Here is a 25,996-nt window from a genome sequence, read left to right on the forward strand (position 1 = left end):
CAAGTAACATGAATTCCTCTGTAGAATAAATGTCTATAGAGGGTAATCCATGGAAGACAGACAAGCCTCTTGTCGTTTGTAGCCTTAATCCATTGCCCAGAGCGTGAAAAGTGCTCAGGATAACAAGTGTGAGAATCAGTAAAATCAACATCATTTTTGGATTTTATTTTCTTAACAATACTGACTGATCAATAGGCTTGCGGAAACTGACAAATACAATACGGTCAGTTTGATGAATCAATCTAGTGAAGTAGAGAGAATTCCCCCACCCCCTCCCCCATTCTCCCTCCTTTAAATCCTCTTCATCCTCTTCCTCCTCCTCCTCCACCCACGCACTCTAACACACACACACACACACACGCACGCACGCACGCACACACACACGAAGAGAGAGACAGAGATAGTGACAGAGAGACGGACAGAATGGGGGAGTGGAGGGAGATGCTTTTTCCCTATTGGTCTGTAGACATCAAGTCATGAGTTCACGAAAGCTGTAGTGACAGATGCTTAGATCTTTTTTCGTAAGATTACTAAGTAAGCCACTTGCAGTAAGTGTTTACATTTGTAATTGGGAGACTCACCCTCTTCTTTCAGTTGAGAAATTCCCACACTATTGAAGTAGGGGTCTCTCTTCTGTATTTCAATTGTGTGTGTTGTTTGGGGGGCGGGTAGGGCAGAGAGAGTTGAGGAATAAAGAGGGGAAAGTTCTGTCCTATTAACTTCTGTATCTCCCCAACCCCCCAAATCTTATAAGAATATCAGCTTTGGAGAAAAATCAAAAGAAAAATAGAAGAGAAATTGAAACACCTCAGACACAATGTCTATTTAGGAAAAAACTGAGAGTGTCCGTGTGACTCCCTGAACACACACACTCGTGTGCACAAAAATTTAGTAACCCTTCGCTGGCTTCATGGAGACACAGAGATACCCTCTGTACGTTGGTCCCTGATACTCAGCAGGGACTTTTGTGAACTTTGTCATCTTCCTCTGCCCTTTAAACCAAAACTAGGGAAGTGGCTTTAATTAATGAGATGTGATGCATTACAAATGTTAGCCAGAGCATTCCAGAAGCTGAAAAACCATAGATGTTTTTTAAATTCTGAGTATCCCTTTGAGTTGTAATTTATAATTCTCAGTGGACCTATATTTGTCTTGAACTGATTATTGAAATGGGCTTTACTAGGAATTTCTTCACTGAAATTGCAGTGGGGCGGGGAAGGGGGTAGTTGAGCCAAGGGGGTTTGTTGGGAAGAGGGAATGATCTCTAACAAGGCTTTAAAACCTTCAGTGGTTAAAGTTACAGTGGTGAAAAAGATATACATATAGACATATATGAATATATGTGTGTATCTATATGTTATATACATACATACATGTACACATATAACACACTAGTTGAAAGGAATTATACCATGAGTATCAGTTGTAAATTAGGTAGGTAGCAGATTTCAGATTTTTTTAATCAAAATTGCACCTAAAAATGGCTATAAAACAACGCGTGCCTTGGGAAGTAAATTTATAGCTACATGCCTTTCACAGGCACGCTGGAGGGTTCTGCTCCCGGCTCTAATCTCTATGAGATGTTTTTTGCATGTGTTGTGTGACAGGAGGGAAGGGGAGTGGGTTGAGCTCGCCTGTTCTCCCATTGTCAGCCAGTCTAGTGAGTGTTGGGAAAACCTGTCTGTGGGATCTTGTGTCATCTCTCCCTACATGTGTACAGGAAAAGTCCGCGCTGCTCACGGTTCCCCTCTCTCTCTCTCTCTCTCTCTCTCCCCCTCTCTCTCTTTCTTTCTCTCTCTCTTTCTCTGTTTCCCTTTCATTCTGCTTCCCCGGAGCCGAATGAAGCAGAGAGCAGGATTAGAGTCCGCCACCGGCTATCAGAAGAGCCTAGATAAAAGGAACTGCTTCTTAAGCACCACTGCCGCAGCCCTTGTTAATTTTTTTTTTTTTTTTTTCCTTTCCACACAACAGTTGTGCCTCATTATCTGGTGCCTGGCTCGATTTTTTTCTTTCTTTCTTTTTTTTTTTTTTTTTGGAGGGTTTGAAGTTTCTGGGCTTCAGTGACTATTACAGAAGAAGAGGTGTTAGTGTTGCCGTGAGGTCTTGATTGTCTGCATTTATGAATGAAACTGACCTAAATCACCTGTTACCTCCAGTTTCCAGATTGTTTGAACTTCTCTGGCCGCACAATACAGAGGGAAGGCTGAAGCAGCCTAGGGACCTACAGCGCCTGCAGCATGGGCTGGTTCGCTAGGATTGTCTCTCTTTTCTGGGGAGTGTTACTTACAGCGGGAGCAAACTATCAAAATGGGAAGAACAACGTGCCAAGGCTGAAATTATCCTACAAAGGTAAATCTTTATTTTTCTTTTATTTCGGCTAGCTTTGTAATGCCCCCTGCCCGCGCCCCCCCCCCACCCCAACCTTTTCATTCCTTGAACTCCCTCCTAACCCAAACCATAAAACCTTGAGTTTAACCTGGGAAACCTATGTGATTGTGTGTATCTTTCTGAGATGATTTAAATACTTTTTTCTAAAAGCATGTCTCCTGTTTGATATACGACAATTTAAATGCAAACAAAGAACATTTAATCACATTTGCAGAGAAGAGCTGAATGCCTGGTAAATGCTGAGCTGTATATGTGATCATATGTTCTGTTAATTTTTCTGACTCTACTTCTATGAAAATATCTTTTAAAAAATCGCTATTGCAAAAAATAGTCTCTCTGTAGATGTGAGTGCCTCACCTGTAGTAATTGTTACGACAAATTGTATTTTCTTAGTTTTAGGCACTAAATGGTTAATCGTCATCATGAATATTCAGTTTGTTCAAATCTGACAATCAGATGCTTAACATAAGCAGTAGATCATGGTTTGCCAAGAGAATATAAACTGGAGGGAACAGACTAGTTTTTCCACAGTGTGTTATGATTGTACAAAAGACTGTATTTGGCTAATTGGTGTAAAGCTAAAGCCTTTGAAATATAATGTTATTTAATTCCATATGTACTTCAGTGAGAATTGAAGAGACATTACTTTCTGGTTGTACAGCTAGTTGTGTGAACTACTTTTCAAAAAGAGTGTAAATTTAAGAAAGAAAAAAGCTTTATCACATGGTTGCTGGTACTTTATTTGGTTACAGTTTAATGCCTATGCTTGGTTTTTAATGAGGACTTTAAAGAAAATATTTGTTCTGTATTTGTTTAGATAGATTTTATAGATGTGTATATCAAATAATGATAACATAGATTGAAAATTACATCTATATATAACTTTTAATGAAAGAGAATGTTTATGTAACCGAGATATTAGGAAAATGGAGCTGGAGATTAAAATGTTTCAGCTCAAGTACTTTTACTCCCTAAGGTGTTGCTTTCTTATGATTCTCAGACTTCGGGAATTGGGGGTGGGTCAGGAGGAAGCTTCAGTTATATTCTGTTTTTAGCCTATAATGTGAAAGAAAATCATTGAATCTGTCTGTAGAGATGTCTGTCTCCTGCACACTGCTTTTATGCCAGAAACATATTGTTTAATTTTCACATGATGGGGAACATCTCTTTCTGAATGCTGTAGTGTGAATGAGGACCACCAATAGGAAAGAGAGATGTAATTTTCACACTTTGGATTAGAAAATTCAACACCTATTAAATGTGTTTATTTGGAATTAATACTTGCTAAATTAAATACCTTGGGTTGAAAGATATATTTATTTTTCCTATAATAGCTTCTTATGATGAAAGTGAGAATGGACTGAAAACATCAGCAAACAGAATTGCAGTTGTATTTATCGTGCAAGATTTAAAAAAATCATACAGCCCCTATTACATATTTAATTAAATCTCTATCTCTAGTAACTGTCTTTAAATTATTTTTAGAGTATATGATATTATGGCATCTGTATTTTCCTCAGTTTTTGCTTTCCATCTTCATTCTTGTAGAGGATGCCATCAAATAATACTTAGGTTGATGGTCGATTTTATCCAAGTTTATATGCCTTATGAGTAAGTTTCACATGCAACTTTACTTCTTGAAGATGCCAATGGCTCTATGTTATAATTTTAGAGTAACAGATTTGAAGCATGAAACACACTTTTAAAAATCTACTAGATTTGGAGATACTTGTTTAAATCCTAAATAAGTTGTAAAATAAACAAGAATTGAGAGTTATATTTATTTTGCAAGAATTTTATTTCCAATGTAATAGATTACTCTCCATTATAGAAGAGGTGCCATTCCTTTCCATACACTAAACAGATAACATTCAATTGGAATAGTACTTTGATATGTGTACAGGCTTTAAACTTGTATACATTGACAGTGTGTATCTATTGGACACTGTCTTTATAAACTCCTTTTAGCAATGACATCAATTAGAATTATTCTGCTTTTTTTTTTTTTTTTTTTTTTTTTAAGCAAAAACTGTCCCTCACGTACATAACAATTCTATTGAAATACCTAGGGCTTGGCTATTTGGTAAAATAAACTGTGAAATGAACAAGAAGAAGAAGAAGAAGAAGAAAAGGAATAGTCCAAGCAATTTTTCTTCTGTCATTTTATTGGTCTGTCATTACCTTTTTGTCTCTACATGTTTTGCCAAAGCAAATGCCTGGTAGCCAATTGTCAGTACTTTGTTTCTAAACTATAATAGAGATTTTTTTTTTTTTTCTTAGCTACTTCTTTTTCCTTCTTAATTAGATGTCAAACACGGTTAAAACATCCACTGCTTGGCCCTTAAAAATATTCCAGCATGATTCATGAAGAGTTAAATCCCTGCCAACCCTAATTTCCCATGGTCACTTGTTTTCAAAGATCCACCATTAACTCTCTCGTTGCTCAGGTTGCTAAGAGGAAGTTAACAGGCAATCACTGTGCTTACTTTCTACTTGTCATCTTGCCTAGTAGGAAACGAAAGAGATTTGATATGTTAAATGAGAAAGAAAAAGAAGAAGAAGGGAGTCTTTGTAGTGCATATATATATACCTAATAAGGTACCTCTTTACTTTCTAGGAAAAAGGGATTGAATAGATGTGTTCAGGACCATCTGGAGAAGTGATAATATTAGAAAAATGGGGTATGCTGGCTTTTCCTCTGAACCAATCTGATTTAGAATCCTTGTGGGGGAAGCAAATGTGAGAACTCTGTAAATCTCAGCAGTCACATACAAATTATCCTCAAGAAACATCCACTCAGAGATACTTCTGCTTTCCTTAAATATATATAATATAGCTAAATGTTAAAATGTTTCTCTTTAAAACTGACGCATAACTGTTTATTTCTTCTACAAAACTAGTCAAATTTCACTTTTCTCATGAAAAACCAGACTATCATATAATCTTCCTTTTGGAATGTGTGGTACAATGAAGACTTCAGAAAAACCTATGGAAATCACAAGGAAATAAATTAGGTTTGGGGTTTTAAACAAATGACAAATGTTCCATCACTCAGTGTGATGAGCTTTTCCAGGACACTGTGTGCTTCAGTTTTAGTAGAAATCAAAGACACATGCAAGTTGGAATGTGATGGTGATCATGTGAATCCAAAGGTTAAATCAGTGCCTTTAACTTTACTTTCATAGGGAGGACTTAGTAAATAGCACCTAAATGATTGTTTTAAAGGCCTTCTTTTCATACTTTGCAAAGCTTTTCTACCCCCCACACCAAGATTTAGAATTATTACAATGAGACTATCAGTTAAATCAAAATTTTCACACATATCTTTCTGATAATAGAAGATAGTGTTTAACTAAAAATGATGAAGTAACATTTACAAAAGCTTTTTTTTTCATTACTCAGCACCTTATGATCACTTCAGATTTCATTAATATGAATAATGATTCACTAATTAAACTTGGTGACTCTTCAGAGATTTTTCTTTACTTCTACCAAAGCACACAGATACATGCATACAAACATATATATGTGTATATATGTGAGTATGAGTATATTTGAATGACAAAACTTCATGTTAATGTCTTACAGCTGAGAAAAAGTAATCTTGGCAACCTACAGGTTGTGAACTTTATGAATGCTTTGCAACAATATTGTTACTGTTTTACAGTGATTTTCATATTTTAAATTATGTATTTATTTATTTGTTTTAGAATGGGTGTGATCTTTTGGGTCCCATGAAAAGTCCTCATGGATATCTCAAGTATTCCCATGATTGTATAATATGGTATATGTCTTATACTGATAATCTCCTCACAGCTAAAAAGAAAAGTTTCTATGAGAGGTAGAGGAATATATATATATTCATACACAGCCACACAGAGCAAAGAAGTTATAAATTCATTGCAATATCTATAATATATTTTCTCCTATAGTCACTCTATATTTGACATCAGGTCTCTGACTTGCTGATTCTCATTTAACATGGTCTTTTTTTCTCAAATTCTGTTAACTTTAAAAATCATGTTTTGATTCTGAAATCTTCAATTTAAACACACTGAAAACCAGAAATTTTTATTCACCTACTTAATAAATATATTCTGGAAAAATAAGGCAAAATAAAATAAAACAAGATGCTAAGTCATACATCTTGTGATCCAATCCTGGTCAGATCGAGCACAGGCTAGTGAAAGTCTCCAATTTGTGGCTTTTCTGATTAAAACTGCTGACCAGATTGGCCTTTGAAATAATAATTTATACAGTGTAGACTTTAGCAAGCAGGAAAATAACTGAGACCACAAAACCTTGCCATTTAAAATTCTAACCCACCAGATTTTGATAATGATATTCAGTCATTACTAGCTTAAAGAATACTGAATACTCAAGAGATAATTTTTCCAATTCTAACTTTATGTTGTTATTTCTCTTCATATAAATGATTTCTAGGTTTCCACTGCTGACAGGGATATAAAATACATGACTACTTAGACCACTAAATAGATGTATAGATCTCTGAAAACTAATTTCTCTTTGTTTTCTTACTTTCCATTATCATATATAAATCAAACAACAAAATTAACAAAAATGTTATGATTTTTGCTGAATGACATTTAAATTCTGTATTCAAACATTAATGCAAATAAATTTAATTAAAATTAATTAATATGATCGCATATGTTCCTTGTAAGGAAATAAAAGTAAACTTTTGGTTGTGGTGCATAATCTATTTATGCTTAGTGTGAATGTATAATTATACTTCAGATATGTACTTTAAGGAAATTTTAAAGTTATCATGAACTTAACTCAGCAATAAGAAATTTTGTGGCTTACCTTCTCATCCCAATTTTTCTTATTTAAGCTTCAGTGACATACCTACATGTCACAGTTCAAAGGTCAAAATTGCACACCTTTACATGTTTGGGAGAATTTTGTATCTAAAGTCAGGACTACACTAAATAGAATTTGTACCTCAGTTGTTCTAAAACCTTCCAGAGACACCAGTACTGAATTTTTAATTAGTCATTATCTAATAGCATGCATTTTCAAAGTCGTGTATTATATCATGGAAAGTTACATATTAATTGATTAAGACATTGCACTCATCCAACCTTTATGAAAAAAAAAATCTATGATGAAAGGATTCATTAGTGCAAAGTTATTGGTAAAATCTCCAAAACTCATGACAGCATCTAAGTTTAGTGCGTGCAGTGAAAGCTTATTTTAAAAAGACCAGCAGCTGTAAACATAAATTAGAACAAGTGTGAGTCTAGGGATAGATCTTACCCCTCATGACTTCTAAGGTGCTATTTAAAGGAATTATCATGATTTGCAGTTCTATGCTTCCACTAATAGGTGGCACTAGCAATTTGTGACAGCTCTTTCATTAGTTTGGAAATGGGCAGGCTGCTAGGATAAATATACACAGAGTAATGTGTGGAGGCCAAGTTTGGAAAAACTGGCAGAAGAGTCAGGAGATGTAACATGCCCAGTGCAGAAGCATTAGTTAAAATGCAGTTTGCTAAAGATTTTGATGTGCTCTGTACGTACATTTATTGGTACATTTGGACCCTGGAAAAGGAAATGGTTATAAATAAATAAGTAAATAGATGGTTGGATTTTTTTTACTTATATAGGACTTTACAAGTGAAATTGATCTGTAAAATGTAAAACAAAATAGTGGGTAAAATAGTAGTACCAAACAATCAGAATATGGAAGGACAACTTCATGTGTCTTTATGTATATTAAATATTTATATACATTCATATATATACATACATACATATATATACACACACATATCTTTTTTTTTTTTTAAGTCTGAATCATAAAATGTTCTTAACAGAAATGACGCAGCCTGCCTGTGGCACATTATTGCCATCGTAATTGTGGAGTAGATAATTGAGACAGTAGGATGTTTAGTAAATCACATAAGGTATATTTTTAAAAGTGACTCCTTGTGATTTGTAGGTTGTTTTAAATTATTATCATAATTAAACATAGGGAAGAATCAATAAATTGTATCTGCCACATATAAGTCCGAATGTCTCCAGTTACTATCTCCTTCTATTGCCAAGACATAAACATCAGTATAAATAGGAATTCACACACTATTTCGAAACAGCAACAAAGCTGGACTCTGTCAAACCCAGGATAAGAAAATATACAATTTACACACACTCAAATTAGGGAATGAAGATAAGCAAAAATAAAATACTGTTAATAAATGTGAAGAATAATTGAATCTTAGTATTTTCTACAAGTTTAGGATAAAACTTAAAGAGACCACAAATTTAGAGAATCTTGTCGTCTCCTAAATGAGTCGTTAAACCTGCACTTCCAGATTTCCATTGCTTGGAGAGAGAGATGTGACATGGGAAACAATGTTGACCAAATCTCACAGTACCTCACTCTGTTGCCGAAGTCATAAACATGTCTTTTGATAAAATATAGCATCATCCACTTGAGTCTTCATCGGCGAACTAAATGGAGCTTAGTACTATTGAACATGTCAAATGACTTCTTTGGTTTGTAAAATTACTTAAAAGGATCATCTCTGTAGTGCCAGACGGCAAGGTTGTCAAGGCCAGGTCTATTATTTCTCATCATTAGACTCTCAATGGCTACAACCATGACTTGTTGAGTGATTCTGGGCTTCATTTGACACACCTTGTTTTTTAAATGCAAAATGCCTCTGTGTAAGTGAGTACAGAAAGAATGCACGTGTGTAATAAATCAATTCATTGCGTGTGAATTGTACATTGTAATGTAGGGAAAGTAAGCTTAGGGCTAGACACTAGGGGAGAAAGCTCTCCGCTGAGGCACTTAGAAATGCACAAAGGGTCTGGAAGCAGTGTGCTCTCCACAAACAGTACCTCCTCGGAACCAAGCTTGTTTCCGGACTGAATCACAAAGTGTCTGGCTATCTTTACCTGCCTGCAAGTAAGACATGGAGAATATATAGCAATACTTAACATCTTGGAAGATCCTAGGAACCAGGTTGATGAGTTGTGTCATGTCTTTGGAGGAACACCCTGATTTTTTTTTTTTCCATTATTGTGTCTTGATACACATAGCCAGAAAAGAAAGTGAGGGAGGCTAGTCTAAAACCAGAGAGTGGCTAAAGATAAAATGTCTCATCGTCCGTTTCATGGTATCCAAACATTTGTGTAGAACAGATCAACTCTACCAAACAAACTTGAAAGTCCAATCATTTTTAAAAAAAATGAAATTGACTATATTTCATTGTTCCTGCTTTTTCAAGAATCCTGGTTTTGCTTTCTGACAGCTTGCTAAGATGTCTTCCTTGCTTCCTCTTATCTTTGAGTCGACTGATTTTTTTTTTTTTTTAGTCCACTTATAGGTCTAGAACTGATGTCTAGAATATACATCAGTTTATGTGCTTGGTGTTAAATTCTTATAAAATATGTCGGTCTTGTGACAAAGCAGAAACAGCCACAGGAAAGGACAAGAGGACAACTACTAAGAGTACTGTGTATACAAATCAGAGCTATTAAGTGACATTAAAAAGTAATTAAGGTCTCATCCCAGCCCTTAAGTAATATATGTGGGGAAAGCCAAAACAAGGTTGTTTATAAGCGAGATCAAATCGAAACTAGACAAGTACTTGGGAATTTTCATTATGTGTGTTAGAAATTTTAGTTTGTTTATCTTCAAATTTGAAATTTCAAGAGAATAAACTTGGCTCTGCTGTGATCATCCTTTAAAAGAACCTAGATCTTCATCAGCTATGCAAATTTCAATTATTTATAAATTCCATTATTGTAATTAATACATAGTTTTTATTTGTATCCTGTTTGTAAAATGCACACAGACACACACAAACACATATGGCATGTGACAGTTTCTTCATGAACAAGTAGATTTTTGGGTACAGTGAATATAGTAGAACTTCCGAGGAAGGCTGTATCACATCTCCCTAAAAGTGTCAGTCTTTTTAAAAATAGGATGCAAAGAAGGTGGACCTCAAAAGAGAAGAATGTGAGAAGGCAGAAGTAGAGAAAGTGGTAATTACCACTATCTAAAACTATTTCTTTGTGTCTTGTTTTTCCTTTCAGGAAGACAATATATTTTTACATAGCTTACAAAATAGTATAGTTATGTAATTTTTCCGCATTCAAATGTGATACAGAAACAAATCTGTCCTTTAACAAGGGAACTTAAAGCTGCAGCATATCAGGCTTGGAACTTCATGGAGTTAATATGCAGTTGTCTAGGTGTGACTGAAAATGAGATCGAAGGGGGGACAAGTGATAGCATATCTATAAGGACTTCTCCACAGTGGTCACAATCCTTCTCTCCTTTGGGATTTGTCTGTAAAGGACATTGAACAGGCTTCTTTCAAACCAATGGAAGAAAGAAAGGAAAGTTGCGCTCAGTTATCCAGTGTAGAAAACACTGTTAAGTATAGCTCCTTGAGCTTATAAAATATATTGTATTAGAATGAAGTTTTCTTCCTGTGTTCCTAGCTATTTCCTATGGTTTTCTGCTTTATTATTTCCTTAATCAATCCGCCAACAATTTGTGAAAAAAGAAGTTGCTATTTTTATAAATACTTGTTTTTTAATTTGAAGGCACCCATGTCACTTATATGATGAGTATCACGTATTAAAATGTTCCTTTAACTGTGTATTTCTGTTATGTACCATGTTTAATTGTAAAATTATATACCGCATATTTTTTAATTTGCCTAGCCATCCATTATCATTCTGGATGTTTCTCTGGTTCACTTAGGAAAACATTGGTTTCAACAAACAGCTTAGCAGTATTTTGGCACATTTCATAATGTATTAGGAAAAGTTGTTGGTTCTTGGTCATGTGGAAATTTGATTATAATAGTGTAACTGTACTTGCAGAACTATATATAAATGAAGAACTACATAAATCAATGTGTTTATATGCAGTACTTGTGAGTGTATATTCATAACAAGTACTAGAAAAGTTACATTCAAGTCATTATTTTTCCAAACAACATTATGTTTAATTGTGGATTGTGGAAAGTGGAATGCTGAGAAATAGTGAAGATATCAGGTCCTTTGCTTGATATCGGGTCTTGGGTAGTTCAGGATTGGCTGTGACCTTCTTTCTGCCCTTTAATGTTGGATCTTCCCAGAACATTTTCCACCGTACCAAGCACCTGGGTAATGGAGTTTTCTGTCTTCATTAAGGCATCCCTACTTGAGGAAGCCGCCAACATGCCTCTTTCAGTGGTCCTTCCATTGAGCCTTCCCAGCATTTTGGCTCCTTAGTGTCCTGCTTCCGCCGGAATGCACACAGTGATCAAACTGTCACGTCCTTCCTCCTCCAGAGTTCGGGGTGTGAGCAGGACAAAGATTCCCCCAATACAACACCCTTCCATCTCTCCAGATTTAAAATATATCATCTTTTTTTCACTGATTCTGGCTGTCTTCCTCCCTCGTCCTCCATCCGCGTCTTTGCCCTAGAAATAGTCTTCATCCACTACCGTCTTGTCTTTTCCAAATAAATCTTATTTAAGCCTCTCCTTTTGAAAGAAAATCCTGTTAAGTCCCCCCTGGGAATATGGAAACATTTCTAGGCCTCGAAAATTAAAAGCCCTTATGTCTCTCTTGGGAAGAGGTTTAGAACTTCTTATTTTTATCAGATGGCTCTCCAGAAGAGCAAACAAAATGACAATTTCTTAATTAGGTAATCTTGCCGCTTTAAATTTCCAGTCAGTTACCCCTTCTACATCCATGTACCTAATGATCTAAACTAGACATTGTGCCTGATACAGAGGGTACATCCCATAATTTTAGTCCAACTGCCTCGGCTTTATACATATAAAATAAGATGATCAAAGGACAAAAAAATAACCTCCTTGACCCTTGAAATGTAGAGATGTTGTCCAAATGATGACCGAGAAGCAGAAAGCACACCCAACCAGAAATTCTTTACCCAGGGAGCTTTCCCCATCTGCCCAAGCCCCTGCCTGCTTTCCCAAACAACTACGAACTCTGGGCAGGGGCTGAGCCAGCTGGGGTCTTTGGCATTTATCTCTTCCAGGTGTCAAAGGTTACAGAATATCTACACCTGGATCTCTCATGGGGAACTCCAGCTCAGCTTGTTCAAAACTGCGACCACTGACTTTTCTTCAAATGTGTTTGTCCTCCTTATTCCCAGTTTCAGAGAATGTTGCCATTTTGTCCCAGCTGTCCAGACCAGAAGCATCTTTGTCTCTTCTCTCGCTGGCTCACCCCATGTCTAACTAGATGTCTGGTGGATTCTACCTCTTGAGTCACTCCAGTCTGTCCGTTCTCTCTTCCACATTAAGTCAGATCCTTATCATCACTTGCCCTACTATGGCAACAGCCACCTTTAATTACTGTCTCTTCTTTCCATCACTACTGGCTACAATTCTTTCTGAAATTCAAATCTAATTATGCCTTTCCTTTGTTTTAAGATTTTACTGATTAAAGTCCAAGCTCTTAACTTGACCTAAAAGAATGATTAACTTAAAGGAGTCTAGGGCATAGAGGGAACTAATTGGAGGTCTTGGAGTTGTTCACATATGAGGAAATTAATCCCTGTGTAAGGATCATGATAATGAAAATGAGAGAGGAAGGCTGAAGATGAGCTGTATTGAATGTAAAGAAACATTAGATTTGGTAAATGACTGTGTGTGAGGAGGATCTGGAGAATTCAAGGACGATAAGTTTTAAATTTCTGCAGGTAGGAGTGTGATACAACAATTGGTAGTAACTGGAAAGTGAAACTCCCCACATTGCAGCCTGAACCATGCAACCACCTGGTACCAACTTCTCAGTGTCACAATTGTGAACTTTCCTTCCTGGGAGCACATCTTGCCAGACTTAGTTGTTTGCTGATGCTATTCTTGCCAATAAACATTGACTTGAGTATTTCCTTTCATAAGGCTTTTGAAAAGGCAGAGAAGTATAAAAAGTATATGGCAATTACCCTGAAGAGATTTAATGACTTAGAAGGGGAGATTATTGGGCAGATTATTGACTTTTGAACATCAGCTGCTTTATCTGTTTTCTTGTTGTTGTTGTTGTTTTAAATATTTTATTTATTTTTTTAAAATAATCTTTACCTCCAACATGGGACTCAAACTTCAAACCCAAGACCGAGAGTCACATGCTCTACCAACTGAGCCAGCCAGGCATTTTCTATTCTCAGTCAAGTACAGAGTCTTACACATGATAGTGCCTTATTAAATTCATGAAGTAGTTGAAGGAATAAGTGAGGAGGTGACATAAAATCATCCCAAGTGAGAGGACTAAGGAGCAGAGATGAGGCCACTTATCAAATAGATCTGAGTATAAGACATAGCCTATTATAGAAAGTGAAATATGGGACAGAAAGTCATTTATAATGGCAGAGGTAGTTTAAATATGGATGACTGGTAGAAATTTTTGAAGAAGACTATGAAATGCAAGCTCCAGATTTGAACAGTAGGTGATGAAACCTTTTAAAATTTGTAAATGAGTGGTATGTGCAAAGCAATGCTTTAGGAATCCAGAAACCTGGTAGCTGGCCTTCAGTTCTGAGTTAATGAGGCATTAGCTGAGACGCTGAAGCAAGATTCTAAAACAAACGGCTACAGTACAGATTGGACCTCATATAGTGACCTTGTTCTCCTGGGGTACAGAGACTCCATATGTAGGCAGGTAGCTCTGCCTTATCTACATGGAGCAATACATTTTCACACGTCCAGAAAGATGGAAGTTATTTCTAAGAAAAGCTGCAGATATTCATGCTTTCATGTAAAGTGTTAAAGTCCAACAATCTAGTATCATTTAGGATACAGCCATCCACTTAAAATATTCTATTACCTATTAATTCCTTCCAGTTCTCTTAGATTCATGGCAGAGCACACATTTAGGACTTCCGATGAGGTATTGTACACACAGCTTCCTCTGTCACAATGTCACTCTTTGGGCAAAGCAAGATAAAACAAGATATCGAGGGTGGCCCTTTTGTTTTCAGGTTACGATATGGGGGCTCATCCTTCTTTAATAGATTTTTTTTTTCTCCTGGACTGGTGTACAGGGATTCACTCCTTTGCACTTGATTCTTACTAGACAGAATGGGAAGCTGTGTGCAAACAAAGGAACTACTCCTAAGACTCCAGTTCCCTGGTAGTCTCTCACACATTGGCCCTGAGCCACGGAGTTTCTTGCTTTCACTGCGTGTTCTTCGTGTTCAATAGAGTCTCAGCCTGCTTTTGCTTCCCGAGGTGCCTATTCAGAACAGAATTAAGGTTCCCTTGGCACATTCTAACAGAGCACACATCCTCTCTCTATCATTCAGCCTTCTAATCCAGACAGCTTCTTGAGAAAGATTTCCAGCATAACAGCAAAATGGGACCAAGTGACTAGAAAAAGTTTTTCTTGCATGCCTGAAATCACTTAGCAAGGCAGAGTAGAGTCAGTGTCTGTTTTGTTCAGTGTTGTTTCATCAGAAATAAGATGAATACTCATCTCATGGGCATCGCTCTTTAGCTGTCAAATTAGAGAGGACTGTCTACCCTCTGATAGTACTTCTGTCCACAGCTTTATAAATATTAGCACATTCATTTAGGAAGAATCTGTTTTGACTGTTTGAGGCAGATGCCATATAAGGAAATGAAATTAGTGATGCTGTGCTGTAGTAATTTTTTTTTTAAAGATTTTATTTATTTATTTGACAGAGAGAGATCACAAGTAGGCAGAGAGGCAGGCAGAGAGAGAGGAGGAAGCAGGCTCCCTGCTAAGCAGAGAGCCCGATGCGGGACTCGATCCCAGGACCCTGTGATCATGACCTGAGCCGAATGCAGTGGCTTTACCCACAGAGCCACCCAGGCGCCCCAGTAATTTGTTTCTTTAGTACAGATCTCAGTCTCTAAGATTGAGGCATACCACATGTGACACACACTATGGACCTCCTTCTCCCAAATGGTTTCTCCATTGTACATATTAACATCTTTTCAAACAACTGTTTTCTTAGAAAAACTGAAGATAGAGGTAATGGCCGAATGTCTCTCATATGCCCCACCTGAACAGCCAGATTTACTGCCTTTTCATGTTTCCGAAAGAATAAAATTTCACATTCTTGGAGTGTACAAAATGAATTCCAACGTTCTGTCCTTGGAATTTGCAAAATAAATAAATTCGATGATATATATTATCTTTATTTAGTGTTACTGAGCAGGAAGTCATGCTGTGTTTACAGTGTTCAAGTGCTTGCTTGTTGGCCTATTGGAAATTAGTGGCTTTTTAAAATTCAGCTACTAGCAAAGATTTCACAAGGACAAGAGGAATCTTAGCATAGCGAAGAAAGCATTGAATTGAATTGACTCTGAGGCTAATATTAGCTAATAAAGCTAATAACATGTCCACCTCCTAACATGGAGGTGGAAGTGGACATGTTATTAGCATTATTAGCCTCAGGTTGCTCTTCCCTAAAGTGGGAGAATTGCTGCTTTACAGTAACTGGTAGCTGGTATCAGGATAATAACAATACATTATGATTTGTCCAGTCACAGCCTCATACAAAGAAGGTTCTAGACACCATGTTTTGCTCTTTGGTATGGGTATGCATGCACAGATTCTCTATTACTTTTTTGTGAGTTCAATTAATAACAATAATACTAAGAAATTCACAATTGTTACATTTGTATAACACTTATTTCAAAGACTTGTAAAATAATAGTCTGAATGTAGAAGACATGAGATTGGTCAATGTCAGCTGGTCAGGGAACATTTGAGGAGGCTTTGTCAAAGGCTGGTGTTGAAAGGAAACGATGAAAAAACAGCTGCGTCTAACATTAGGCCTTTCAGTCCAGCGTGTGTGAAGGTAAATGTCTTGACGTTGACCTGTTGCTTGACCAAACTTCAAGTATGACTTCAACAGAATCCGTATGCATGTATCCATAAAGCTACTGGGGCAGATGAAGGCTGGTCTCTGGCTGTGAATACTTACTGAGCCAGGCTGAGCAAGGAAGCACCTGTTTCTTAAGGAAAGGGTTGCTGCATCTCACAGACTATAAGTTCCAATTCATGTTTTCAACATGAACCAAAGTCAGTCACTTAATATTTAGGAAAAATAACCAGGAAATGACTAGTTTTATTTGCTCCTGTACTTACAGCATATCCTCTTAAGTAGTGTAATGGTTGCCTTAATATTATTTTGTTATGACTTAGTCCATGAAGACACAACATCCTTCATGACAACTTAAAGAGTATTGAATTCACATAGGAATTAGCACAATATTTCTATTTTATATGTCCCTGAGTCTGAATGAAACACTATAGATATAAAGTCTAGGGCTTTCTGACCAGTTCTGTAACCACCTGTGATTGCAAATACCCCATTTGCAGGAAAGGGGATATTTGGTCATCAAGAAAATAAACTTGCAGTCTGAAGCCAGTAAATAGAATGAAGAACATGTCGAGAGTAACTTAAAGGGGCTTTTGTCTAACAGAGGACACTTGGAAGCCAGACTAGGAAAGCTAGACGTCCTTAAGAAAGGAGGTGACATTCGGCTTTTAAAGGATTTTTCCGGAAGGCAGAATTCCTTTGGAAAACACTTTATGCACCAGCATGAATAAATTTCTGTGGTGCTCCAGACAAAGATGAATTTTATTTCATTGTGGCTTTCGCCATATTACAATGCTCATAAACTATTTTACCTTATGCCAGACATGTGGAAGCAATCAGTATATGTAAATGATATGTGAAGGTGAGGTATAGTCTTAGCTTAAAAACTTAGACTGTCTCTGGTTATAAATTATAACCACATCAGAAAGAGCAACTTGCCTTTTAATGGTAACTTAAATGTAAAAATAATCAGTGATGAATTCTAAGTGTTCCCTTAGTAAAGTACAATAAATGTGAAAAACAGTTCTACTTTGTGCCGCTACCTTATTTCTAGGACACAATATTCAAAGGCAAATATTTTTTACCTTAAGTAATTGTTAATATGTAAGTAGCTGTAGTAAGACGTAATTATGTCAGTCTGTCCCTGAGAAACTTTTCCCTAGGGTTACATTTTATTTATTTTTTACTTTTTCATTGATACATAATTGACATACAATGTTAATTGGTTTCAGGTGTACAATATAATGATTCAGTATTTGTATATATATTGCAAAATGATCACCACAATATGTCTAGTTAACATCCCTTACCAAACATAGGGGCAGAATTTTTTTTTCCCCCCTTGGGAGGAGAACTTTTAGGATTGACTCTCAGCAACTTTCAGAACTTTTTGTTTTCTTACCTGTAGTTACCATGGGTAGATTGCAGCTGGCTACAGTTATTCTTTATTAAAATAAATGCCTCCCCTCTTTTCTATATCCATAGTTTTTTGCCTGAATATATTCTTTCTACTTAACATTCATATGTGTGTATGTATATATGTGTACATAACATTTCATAAATTTTGAACGTATGAAACTGAATCAAATCTCCTTGACAAAGAGATAGATATAATAAAAATAAAAATTTACTCTTCTTTAAATTCAAAATAGCAAAACTCTCAGTCTCAATATGATAATGCTATGCCTCTTTTAATATATTTCTACCTTTTGCTATATATAAAGCCGCATATGAAGATAACACAAATTCAAAGTAGTGTTACTAGACACACACACATGCACACATACACATGCTAGTGGTAGGAAAGAAAATAAGGCAAAATGAAAGAAACAAAAGATCAATATTGAAGCATTTTCTTATTGTCTTTGCAATGAAAAAAAAAAAACATACAAGGTCAGATTTTGTTACCCTGCAATCAGGTCTTTTTTACTCCATGATAAAACAAACAAAGAATAAACAAAGTTCCACTTATTCTAAGATATTTATCTGAGGAAACCAAGAAATAAATCATTACACTAAGTATTTAAATAACATTCACCAATATTTGGAGCAAAGGAAGTCTCCAAACCTTGGCTCATCCTGCTACCCTTCTTCCAATGGACATGTTGTGGGCCAGGGCCTATGAGAAACTAGGACAGAGATAAAGAACATTCCCTGCACAGAACCCTCGTACCCTCCCTCATCATTCCAGACTAATTAGGGTTTAGCATGCCATTGAGCTAAATTTTTTTTTAATATAAAGTTTTATATATATAAATATATATAAATATAAATATAAAGTTTATATATTTATATATTTATATAAGTATAAATATAAAGTTTAATATAAAGTGTTAATATAAAGTTTTCACGGAGCGCCTGGGTGGCTCAGTGGGTTAGAGCCTCTGCCTTCGGCTCAGGTCATGATCTCAGGGTCCTGGGATGGAGCCCCACATCAGGCTCTCTACTCAGCAGGGAGCCTGCTTCCCTCTCTCTCTCTGCCTGTTTCTCTGCCTACTTGTGATCTCTGTCTGTCAAATAAATAAATAAAATCTTTAAAAAATATATTAAAAACAATAAAGTTTTCATAAATAAAGTTCATTCTACAGTGTGCTACGCAAATGCCGGTTGCCATTTAGGGTTAACTGCATAGAGCAACAGTAGAGAAGTTTAAGGAGAGAGAGAATGATGGAATGGAGGAACTAAGCAGAGAAACCCTGACTCAGTGGGCTGGAAGAGAGACACATCATTCCACCTGGGGTGTGTGTGTGTGTGCGTGTTTTGCTGGTGTTGCTGTGGTTTGGGCTCAAGTATGACCCTGATTTGTCCTGGTATATATTTCCACATTACTGTACTTTTGCTTCTTTAAATATTACTCTCTTTCTCATCAGGAAATGTTCTTTAAAAACTTCTAAATTCATTTCTAAGAAACAAAAGTTAGTAAACGTAACTATACATTAACCACTGTAATGATTACTAGGAATAGGAAAACACATAAGATTATTCCCTTTTCTTAAAAAAAATCACAACACTGTGTTTGACAGATTAAAGGACCCAACGATGAGGCAGTCTGGTCCATCATTTATGCAAAAAAACAAATGCTATGATGTTTAGAGGTGGCAGTGGTTTGTTAATTATGCTATGGTATGCTATTGAGAATGAGGAAAATATGTTTTACAGGGAGTAAGAATTAAACTGGATTATAAGAGTATGTAAAATTTTACAGGGAAGATCCTGGAAGGCTTTTTTGGTAGAAACATAGTCTGGACACATGGGACATTAGTGTGTACAACTTATTTATGAAAGAGTAGTTAATTTAATCTTAGATGGAAAGGAATGGCTAATAGTGAGGCAGTGAAAACCAACTCAGGGAATCAAAAAATGTCAGTAATTGATGATTCTCTGTAATATTTGATCATTACTATAATATCTACTAATAGAATATGCAGTGAAGTACACCGTAACTTATGGGACATGCACAGATAAAGATGGCATGCATTCTGCCCCCAAGGAGCTCTGTTTAGTGGAGAAGATAAGCAAGTATGTCAAAACACACATTATGGGGCAACTGTAGGAAGAGTAATGTATCCCAAAAAAGAATGGTGAGAAATCAGAAAGGTGAAATATCATAGAGAAGCAACATATCAGGAAAGTCTTTATGTGAGAAGAAACACTTGAGGTGGGCATCAGAGAGCCTTTTGGCATGCATGGAAGACAGAGGAAGAATGGAGAACATTCTAGGTAATGGAAATAAATTATAAACAAAAGGAGAGAAAGAGTCAAAGACATTTCATGAAATACTTAACCATTTTAGTTTGCCTAGGCATAGTTAAGAAAATCATATAGGGTAAGTTCAGGTACTAATTGAAATAACTATGAGCAATTAACTTGACTTCTCTGAGCACACAATGCATACCACAAAAGAGGTGTTCAGAAACTGTTCTTTCTTTTATGCTTCAGTTTCCAATGAAAATGATTAAATAACTCATAAAAGTTGTCATCATCATTAATTTTAATTGATGTATCTGAGTGCATTCTGGGTGCATGGCACTCTGCCCAGAACCATACTCTAGTTGAAATCAGTAGAACATTGTAGTTGAGAACATGGTTTTCGTAATCAGATTTGAGCTCAGATCTGACACATTGTATGTGTGATCTTGGATAATATACCTCACTAAAACTCAGTGGTTATTTGTAAGTTGGGGATACTAAAAGATCTACCCTTTTAGATGGTTGTGTAGATTACATGAGGCTGGGAAGGTACTTTGTAAAATATATCATGGGGGAGGGGGCGCCTGGATGGCTCAGTCTGGTAAGCGTGGGACTTGTTTTTTTTTTTGTTTTGGTTTTTTTTTTTAGATTTTGTTTATTTGACAGACAGAGATCCCAAGTAGGCAGAGAGGCATGAAGGGAAGCAGGCTCTCTGCCGAGCAGAGAGCCAGATGGGGGGCTTGATCCCAGGACCCTGAGATCATGACCTGAGCTGAAGGCGGAGGCTTTAACCCATTGAGCTACCCAAGTGCCCCAAGCATGGGACTCGATTTTGGCTCATGTAATGATCTCAGGGTGCTGAGATCAAGCCCTGCATCAGGCAGGCCTGCACTCAGCTCAGAGTCTGCTTGAGATTCTTTCCCGTTCCCTCCTACCCACCCCCCACTCCTCCAACCCCCACTCATGAGCTCCTCTCTTTCTCACATAAATATAAATACACACACACGGAACACTAAGCAAACGGTTGGCATGGTGAATGACTAGTGAGTATTAGACATTAATAGAAAATATAAGGATGGCTCACAGTATGAGATATCAGGTCAAGTGGTGAAAGTTTAAAATAGATAATAAATGTAATGGAAATGAAAAAGAGATATTCTTTAGGAAGGAGTGAGATAAGAGCTGAGGATTGAAGGAAGGCACCAGTGAGATCAATCAAGAGTTGAGATAATGGTGGGAGCAATTAAGTAAATGCATAAGCTATACTTTGAGGGAAAAAAGCAGTTTGTTTGACTGCCTTTGCTCTCTGTTGTGGTAACCATGGGGTTGAATAAATCATTTCAGTCTTTGTGGCTCCACTTGATGATGATACTAATTATTGTGTCTGACTTTCTATTATTCTTCTTCTTTTCTGAGAAGACTGATAAGCGGCAACTAGGCCGCTCACAAGAGAGTTAAAAGAGCAAAGTGACTGATATTCCCATCGTTATAGTTATGCTGTTGCTGTGATCTACCCAGACGTTTACCAAGACTAACTTAAGTGGGTAGGAGGGAATCAAATCAGAAGAGTGGAATCTAGGAGAGGAAATAGTTGCTGTGAGTCAAGACTGGGGAAGGGGAAACTTTACTTAAAAATATACTGGTTCACGCTTTAGATTTTCTTATATCTCTCATCCATTTGAGACAGAAAACTTTAACTTACAAAATTATTTAAATTTACAAATGATACCGAGTTATTTATTGCATAACAAGAGTAACTAAAGGCGGATGTTTTATGAATATACTTTATGAAAAGTGCACGTAATAGATACTATGCATGGAATGCATAAAAATTATTATTACAAATGAGTACCTGCTCCCATAATCTCCTTATATTTCATTTGTTGTTGAAATTGTGCCAAATATGTAGTTCCTTTTAGCTCAGGACAAGAACAGAAAGATTTTTACCTTTTGTAACAATTATGGGCAGATGCTGTAGGTAAAAGACGAAGATATGATATCATAATCAGTTAGAAGAATAAAATATATGGTCTATCAAGGATATCCAAACACAAGTATCCTATATGCAGGTTATTTATTATAATATGCCTTTTGATAATTTGAATGAACTTGCTTCATCATGTCCTTATAACTGTTTGAAATAGCATTTTCCTAAATTTTTTCCTGGATATTCCTAATCCCAGGGGCCTATTCCAAAAATTTTTTCAAGAAACTTGATAGCACCACTGAAGTGTCCAGTTTTATGGCTCAAGACTAGACATTATTATGCATCAATGAAAGAAAGCTTAGATGGTGCCATCTTTTTTTTTAAACTTCCAGAGCCAGTTATCTTCACTGCTGACAGTGAGTATTGCAACCTCTAAAATTAATGCATTCTACTAAGAAAGATGGCTCCAGACTGAATTATCTGAATTATTTACTAAAGTTAATCAGTCTTTGCTTTCAGTTCACAAACTAGCATTGTCAGAATTGCTAGGAAATGTGAGCAAATGTGGAATACTAGGAATGGCTCTGTCAGATTTGAAAATTCTGTGAAACACTTAAAGAAATATTTAAACATTCTGAAAATCTACTCTTGAGTCTTAGACGCTAATTGTAGGAAGATCAGCTCAGTTGGTACAAATACTGATTTTTCTGCTATTGTGCTCATTTTTAAGCCACTGTTCCAGACTCTTATGGGCATGAATCTGACACCCTAGTGGTTTGCCCTGCCATCTTTCATAAATAAATACCTTCATACATCTTAGAAGATAATAAATGCAGTTTTTTTCCTTTTTTTGATAGGTATACATCAAACTCATGGCATGTTTTCCATTAAATACAGGAAGAGAGAACCATTTGTGGTAGAAATTCCAATAGAAAACATATTTACCCCCCTCTGATCTCTATTCCACTCTGGATAATAATTTTTTGACTTGGCTGCTCCTTTTTTCAAAGTACTTACCAGTCACACTAATTGGGACCTTTATTTAAATTGCTTCAGCAATTTACAACATACCACAGAGTAACCTCTTAATCTGCACTTTGTACCAAGATTTGTATCTACTGAAATTTAAGAACTGCATCCTAAATAATTTACAAAGTCAAGGAAATAAGATAGTTCATATATTAAAAGGGGAGGAACTAAATAGAAAGAATTATTCTTAGAAAAAAATATTGAGAGTTTTAATCAGAATTCCATATTTAGGCTATCACAGATTTACCATTTCCCATGCCAAATAAAGTGATAGGAGTGCTGTGAAAATTTAATGCTTGTTAGTGTTGGTGAATCACTGTGACCATAAATAAAAACTGCTATAAAACTTCAGAGCATTCTTTAGTGGGGCAGGCAAGGTTCACATAGAGTCTGTTCCTTTGCCTACTTCCAGACATGCAAGATCCATACATCAAGCTTTCAGTAGTACTTGCATCCACCTGATAAAATGTTTATCTGAATGCTTTATTCAAAATGATGGATATAATAATACTAAGGAGAAAAAAAATAAAAAGACTACTCTAGGTTTCCAATCAAAGCATTTGCCGGCTATTATTTAAATAACCAAAACCATTTATCTGTTTATTTCTTGCTCTGCCCTTAAGTCATCCAGATAACTCCAAAAGAAGAGAATACAATTTGTTCTCAAGAAAATTCCAGTTTTCAACCCTAGAATCAGGGTCCCAAATAACACCGAATGCTTGCCCACATACCTCTGAGCGGTGAGCCCTTGTGACTCAAAAGCAAGGAAAGCAGACACTCAGGATAATTATCTGACGTGGTAGAACCATGAGGTGCTGGCTTCCTATTCCTTTTTTACTGAGAATGATTGATATTCCCCAGTGTTGATGTACACTGATGTTTGAATATGGTTAGCAATAAAACAATTGCTTTAAGTTACATTTAAAAACTTCTGTGTTTCTGTTACAGTGAATAATGGAGATAATTTTAAAAAATCAACAATCATATTTAATGAATATTTGTTATTAGCCAGAAGTACTGCTAAGATTTTTCTGTGAACTGTCTCATGTAATCATTACAACCATTCTAGGCTGTAGACATGTCCCATCCCTTTATGGACAAAGAAACCAAAGCAGAAGTAGAACAAGTCACAGAACTTGTAAGGAAAAAGAAATTTAAGAATTATTTTTTAATTGCTGTAAGAGCTCTTAACATGAAGTCTATCCTCTTAATAAACTTTTAAACATACAATACCTACTGTTGACTATGCTGTACACTATGTTGACAATGTTGTACACTAGATGTCTACAGCTTATTCATCTTGCTTAACTGAAACATTATGCTTGATGATTACTAACCCCCCAAACTCACCCCTCCAACTCCTGGTAACCACCATTCCACTCTTTGATTCTATGAATTTGTCTATTTTAGATACTTTACGTAAGTGAAATCATCACTTTTAATCATTGCTCTCCACTGAAAAAGATCTGATTCCAAGTGATTGGAAGAAATCACCGTTTAAGGCTGCAACTGTGTAATTGTATATACTCATTACAGGGGAAAAAGTGGCTTTGAAATTAATTAAAAAATCACAGTTCTAAAACTCTTGATGTAATTAGTGCTGTGGGGCTTGGGATGTTAAACATTCAGAGACTATTGCATTTCGAAGAATTAAAACAGATTATTTATCTATTCCTAACTTCAAGACTCATACCAATAACTAAAATATTTGGGCATTTTTTTTCCTGTAAGCATTAGGGCCACATTAGAAAAATTGAACAATTAGGACTACAAAATTAATTCTAATTTTAGATCTTTATTCTGTATCTTTATTTAGAAAATGTCATGGTTTTCCATAAATATTCTGTAAATATTCCATAAATATTGAGATATAATTTGAACACCATAAAATTCACCCTCTTAAACTGTATAATTTAGCGATTTCTAGTATAGTCACAAATTGTGTAACCATCACCATCACCTAATTACAGAACATTTTCATCATCCCAGTAAAAAACCCATCGCATTAGCAGCCCCCATGAATCGACTTCCTATTTCTATGAATTTACCTCTCCTGGACATTCCAAATAGAAGCATACAATACACCAGTTTCTTTCACCGGTTTTTGAAGTGAATCAGTATGTATAGTTTTCCAGCAATGTATGGTTAATCATATGCAATTATATACTTACATAATTAAGTTTACTGGACTAAAAAAAAGTAATATATGAAAAGTACTTTTTACAAAAGCAAATCGTTTTAGTCTGTTTTGTTGATGCTGAAGATGCTTGAGCATACTAACCATTACCCTAAACATTAAGAAAATTTTATGCAACACTCAAGTGAAACTTCTATAATATGGCTAGTTGAGGTTGAAATAATGCAAAACCTCTGTGTTCCACAGGATTTACTCTCTAAACCATAAATCCCTTTCTAACATCCCAGCACTACCCCAGCCTTGCTGGCAAATTGGACCTGGTTCACATAAAGGTTCCTAAGTTCTGGCAAAATTTTTGACAAATGAATGAAATCAGAGACTAGAGTCAATTGTCACACTCTGCTGCAGATCCTTTATTGTAGGCACTACTTCACAGTATAACTGAAATGGGCAGTCCTTATGAAATGTTAAGAGGCTCATCACTCTTTCAAGAAGAAAGAGAAAAACTTTCTTTTAGATAATGTGTTTAGATAATGTGGCTGCTCTCGTTTTACAGTAAGTGATGAGTTCTTCTGTTCGGGGATAAGGACAAGTTGGCAACTATGAACATCACAAGTTATATTTTAGTTTTTAATTCAGCTCTTTCACTTAAAAAATGTTCTGAGAGGTGCCCAGATGAACAGTTGGAATACTTCATGATACTTTCCTTGATTGTCACAAACTTATAAATAATTAGTAAAGGAACCAATTATGCTTTATCTTGTATTTCTGGACCCTAGGATTTGACTTACATTTCATATTTCTGCTTCTCAGTTTTACATATATATATTTCTCTGCAGGCTGGGCCTCTCCCATTGGATGGACCAACTTCAGTTCATATGTAACTTGACTCCCAGTCAACCTGAGTTCATTAGGTCCTCCTCTCAGACTCACTTTCTTGGCCTCTACCACTCAGTGTATGGTACCGTCA

The 25,996-nt window shown here is 36.0% G+C and overlaps 1 protein-coding gene across 2 annotated transcripts in view; it reads left to right on the forward strand.

The window, feature by feature from the left end:
* The window catches only part of SEMA3A (semaphorin 3A), a 461,780-nt gene that overhangs the window by 251,757 nt on the left and 184,027 nt on the right, over window positions 1-25,996 (forward strand). The window contains exons 1-2 of one of the 2 annotated variants that reach the window (XM_032305096.1): window positions 1,584-1,660; window positions 2,157-2,349. In XM_032305096.1, the coding sequence (XP_032160987.1) occupies window positions 2,238-2,349 (112 nt within the window). In that variant the 5' untranslated portion in view covers window positions 1,584-1,660; window positions 2,157-2,237. Of the gene's footprint in view, window positions 1-1,583; window positions 1,661-2,156; window positions 2,350-25,996 lie in introns of those variants that run through there. The other variant, XM_032305095.1, reaches the window with a different exon arrangement.

The sequence above is a fragment of the Mustela erminea genome, chromosome 11, assembly GCF_009829155.1.
Source record: "Mustela erminea isolate mMusErm1 chromosome 11, mMusErm1.Pri, whole genome shotgun sequence".
Classification (NCBI taxonomy): domain Eukaryota; kingdom Metazoa; phylum Chordata; class Mammalia; order Carnivora; family Mustelidae; genus Mustela; species Mustela erminea.